The sequence below is a fragment of the Aphanomyces astaci genome (assembly GCF_000520075.1).
Source record: "Aphanomyces astaci strain APO3 unplaced genomic scaffold supercont1.16, whole genome shotgun sequence".
Classification (NCBI taxonomy): Eukaryota; Oomycota; class Saprolegniomycetes; order Saprolegniales; family Verrucalvaceae; genus Aphanomyces; species Aphanomyces astaci.
This window is the reverse complement of record NW_009798279.1, coordinates 922,232-926,341: the sequence shown is the minus strand read 5'-3', so window position 1 is coordinate 926,341 and position 4,110 is coordinate 922,232. Positions and strand designations below refer to the sequence as shown.

The 4,110-nt window shown below is 46.6% G+C and overlaps 3 protein-coding genes across 3 annotated transcripts; all 3 read left to right on the top strand.

Moving 5' to 3' along the window:
• Positions 1-146: 146 nt before the first annotated feature.
• On the top strand, positions 147-978 carry H257_07757 (hypothetical protein; the record flags this gene model as incomplete). The annotated part of the gene is made up of 2 exons (XM_009833390.1): positions 147-299; positions 838-978. The coding sequence occupies 2 exons, from the start codon at positions 147-149 to the stop codon at positions 976-978; spliced, it is 294 nt and encodes a 97-aa protein (XP_009831692.1).
• An 878-nt stretch (positions 979-1,856) lies between these two features.
• On the top strand, positions 1,857-2,537 carry H257_07756 (hypothetical protein; the record flags this gene model as incomplete). The annotated part of the gene is made up of 2 exons (XM_009833389.1): positions 1,857-2,006; positions 2,160-2,537. The coding sequence occupies 2 exons, from the start codon at positions 1,857-1,859 to the stop codon at positions 2,535-2,537; spliced, it is 528 nt and encodes a 175-aa protein (XP_009831691.1).
• Positions 2,538-3,082: 545 nt separating this feature from the next.
• Positions 3,083-3,628, top strand: H257_07755 (hypothetical protein; the record flags this gene model as incomplete). The annotated part of the gene is made up of 1 exon (XM_009833388.1): positions 3,083-3,628. One exon carries the CDS (start codon positions 3,083-3,085, stop codon positions 3,626-3,628), a length of 546 nt encoding a protein of 181 aa, XP_009831690.1.
• Positions 3,629-4,110: the final 482 nt, after the last annotated feature.

Here is a 4,110-nt window from a genome sequence, read left to right as displayed (position 1 = left end):
CACATTCATGGCTGCAGCGATGGACCGAAACGTGGTTCGACGGGCCTTTGGAATCGCTTGCAGTCGGAAATCGATTCATGCACTTGCTTGCTTCCAACACGACCCTTCATTTGCGATGAAACGTCGGCACACGGGCGAACACCACCATGGACGTCCACACACACTCACTTCCAGATCCGCCGGACAGTACTCCGCACCACGCCGAACTCCAGCGCCACATCCAGCATGGCTCCTCGAGGCAGTTTGCCGCCAGGTTGCATTCGAATGAGCAGTCTCTGCAGTACGGCGTTCCGTTTGACGTCCGTGAGGATTTTTCACATGGCAATGATTTCGACAATGCCCGATGAATCAGCGATGCCTCGGTTTTCGCGCGATAACTTCTGCAATGACCTGAAATCGGCGCCAACCGATAGCGCCAAGCAATGCGGTGATTTTGAGCCTTATTGCATCAAAATTGGAGTAAGATTGGCGAAGTTACGGTGAAAACACTATTTGAGGCTTGTATGTACGGATGTCGTTCCTTTTTATCCGTACTTTTTTTTATTGAGAGTGGTTTTTTCAATTATATGAGCCACAGTATGGAGTCTTCTGATTGCTCTCTCGTATTTGATTGGATGTATTTGAACTCAATTTGATTTCAATTGAATTCGCCGAGTCCTGCTCTTTTGAAACATACCGCATACTCTATACTTCTCAGAAAACATTGTATTCGTTTCTCAAAAATGCCGTTTGGAGCAATAAAACCGGGACAGAGGTAGTAGCTAGTACACTTAGAATATGTTAGGTGGATGAGCAAATATTGTTGGCAACCCAAATTTTGAAAATGCCGTCACGAAGCTTCAACGTGGTCGCACGCTCACTCGGCCAGAGAAGTTGGTCGTTGCTGTACTGCGAAGCAACTACGGCGCAGACGATGCCTCGAACGAAGATGCTGGATTTGCCGAAAGAGCGTTGAAACGTGCACCCATGCCCGACTAGAATGACACCTATGTCCTCCTTGGTGCTGTCACCCCACCGTCAAACATAGCCGAGCGTCTTTTCAGCATGGCGCTTGCTTTGATTGGTCTCGACCGTTTTTCACTCCATCCCATCATGATTGAGGCGACCTTCTTCCTTAAGTGCAGCCGCAGATACTGGGACGTATCGCCTGTCCACGAAACGCTTGAGCAAAAATATGTTCATTAATGCGCATATATTGCATAATATGCATAATGTACTTCAGTATTTTGCAACGATTATGCATTATGTATGCACTGTGTAGCTAAAACATACATATAATATGCGTATTTTCGACCCCTGTCGCCAGCCAGGTGCAGTGAAGCTGAGCCGAAAGCAGGCGGACGCGGAGGTAGGCTGAGCGTAGACCTGGATGTTTCCTAGCCGTTTGTCCACTTCTTCCGACACTATAGACCTTTAGCAAACCCGAAATTTGACCATATTCCTGAAATTGTTTTTGTTCGATTGTGAACAGGAAATTTGGTTCGTAAATTTGAAATTCAGCACCTCGGAGTTTCAAGTTTCCGCAGGGAATCGATCGACCAATCAAAACACAAAACATGAATCAACTCGCCAATCAAATCCACTCTTCGAATAATTCAACATCGAATTAGTGTGTGATTGAAATTAGTGTGATACAAATTACGGCCATTTCATTTGTGAGACCTCCCCTCGCATCCGCACCGTGAAAAGTAATCATGAAAGCAACAAAAATTAAGAGGTCAATCGTGAAGCCCTGGGCAACCATTCATATTCAAAATGGTTAAAACCAAGGCGGGCCGCGGTAAGTCGTGGTGTCCCTCTTCAGTGGACCTGCTGCTTGACATCACTGCCGCGGTCTTACCCTTGGGCAAGAACCAATGGGGGAAGGTTGCGGCACCGAGGCGACTGCCCAGTGTCTGCCGCATCGGGATGTAGAAGCGCTGAAGAGAAAGTTCCTGCTTCTCAAGAATGCTCAGAAACCAACCGGCCATCCCGACTGCCCCCCCCCGACGTCCTGCATGCAAAACGTCTGAAAAGAGAAATTGAGAGCTCTGTGACGGTCCTGTCGATGGATGTAACAATTTCGATGGATGATTAACCTGACGACAGCGACGACTGTAGCGGTACATGACAACCTCTTCAATCTCTATTCTAATGAGCTCCTAGATGACACCTTTTAGTCGGCCACGCTGCCCTCACAACTACCAACTCAACTGGATGATCAACACGTTGAGGTCAGTCGAACGGTTTTGCAACCCTCCGAGCTTCAAGTGCTGAGCGACAAGCTCAAACGTAAACAGTCTGATACCGGTGGTTTACTGTCGTATATGGCAAAAAAGAGACGCTCAATTGACAAGTACATTGAACGAGCGTCGGAATCCGATGCGAATGCGTCGTTCGACATGATGAAGTTCCTTATGGTTATGAGCGAGCGGGATGCCAAGCGTGAAGACATGAGGTACGAGCGACAGGAAAAGACCGACAGGTTGCGTGAAGAGCAGGTAGAAAAGGCCGACAGGGATCGGGAAGCCCGCGAAGCTCTCCGCGACGAATTGTAGTTTCTCCTTGGCAAAGTTTTGGGGAAAATGAATCGAGTTAAACATGTAATTCAGTTAAATGTGTAATTCAAGGACAGAATATTTTCAAGAGTGATGAATTGCATATATTTAGATGCTCCATCGTCAGAATAATCACAATTGGGTCAAATTATCTCTACAAATAACACGACATAATGCACACTATCTAGTCAGATTATTTGTATTTTATTGGACGGCCGCGGGATTTTGTGATATATGTCAAAAACATGATGATATCTTATTCTTCAGTTCGAAGGTTGATGGCCATGGTATAAAAAATCAAAGTTTAGTGTGGCACAATCGTAGCATAATAAATGCATATGTTCTTGATGTTGACTATTTCGACGTATGACTGAGTCCCGTTCGGTGAACTCTGAAGTTGTAGATCTGACAGTGCGCCCATTCCCCACTCTGCAGCCTGCCTGAGAGATGTTATGCAGTCACTCATTGTCTGCAGAGTAAACCGATCGCGTGGAGGAATGCGATCGAGGTGATAATTCGACCTGAGCAGCGACCACTAACATAGAATGCCGAAACGGAGGCAACCTCGACCACCAGCCAAGTACGTTGCATGGACGGAAAACCTGGAGGTAGCCCTCCTGCGTGAGGTGACACGAATCAAACCATTCGCAGCAGACAACAGCGAGCTGCTGCAGCGATGGAAGTTGGTTGCAAGTGGCCAAGTACCCAAGATCAACTACCGCAGTGCCCGTGAGCATGTTGACGTGATGCTCAAAGACTTCAAGAAGGACGACGATGCTCAGAAACGTTCAAGTGGTACTGAGGAGTACGTCACTGAAAGAGTGCAGCTCCTTCAAGACCTCGTCATGCGCATGGACGAAGTGGCCACGTCGAAGAAGCGCAAACAAAACAAGGAAAGCGAGAAGAGGGAGCTGCTTGAGACCACCAGTGACAAGCTCTGTCGGGAGGCAGAGATTCTGGTGGCGAAGCGGTCCAGGACGTCGACGGGAAGTGCCAACGAGGATTCGGAATACGTAGCTATTTTGGGATTTTTCTTATTGTACATGGTTGCCGAGATATCCAAACTTAAAATTTCACGACCAGACCAGTGACTTTTCAAAACTACGCCACTCGCTCAATACTGCTCCGATTTCGCTGAAATTAGTGGCAATCGAAGCTTAGATATCGTAGCTATGCTTATCAACTCACAGAATACGACAGCTACAGCAAAATAATACAAACTCTCAAATAAATTATCCATCAAAATCATCCACAACTTTTATCTGGAACAGAGGATGTATTTGTGCCAAATTCCCACCGGAATTTGGCGCACCCGAAGTTCGAAGGTGTGAGTAACCCGAAGTTTTATTTCAGGAATTTTCATGTAATTCCCGGCCAGCTTGGCCTACTTTCTGAGTGCCAAAACTCGTCACCCATTCATCCGATGAGGCTGCGAAAACACGCATTTTGAAGATCGTGACGAGCTTTATAACTTTATGCAGGTCCCATCATTTGTATCGCATGGTCAATTTGCTCGTCGAATTTCTAAAATTGAAATTTCCCTGTGTGAATTTAATTCCCGGCCAATAAGTCA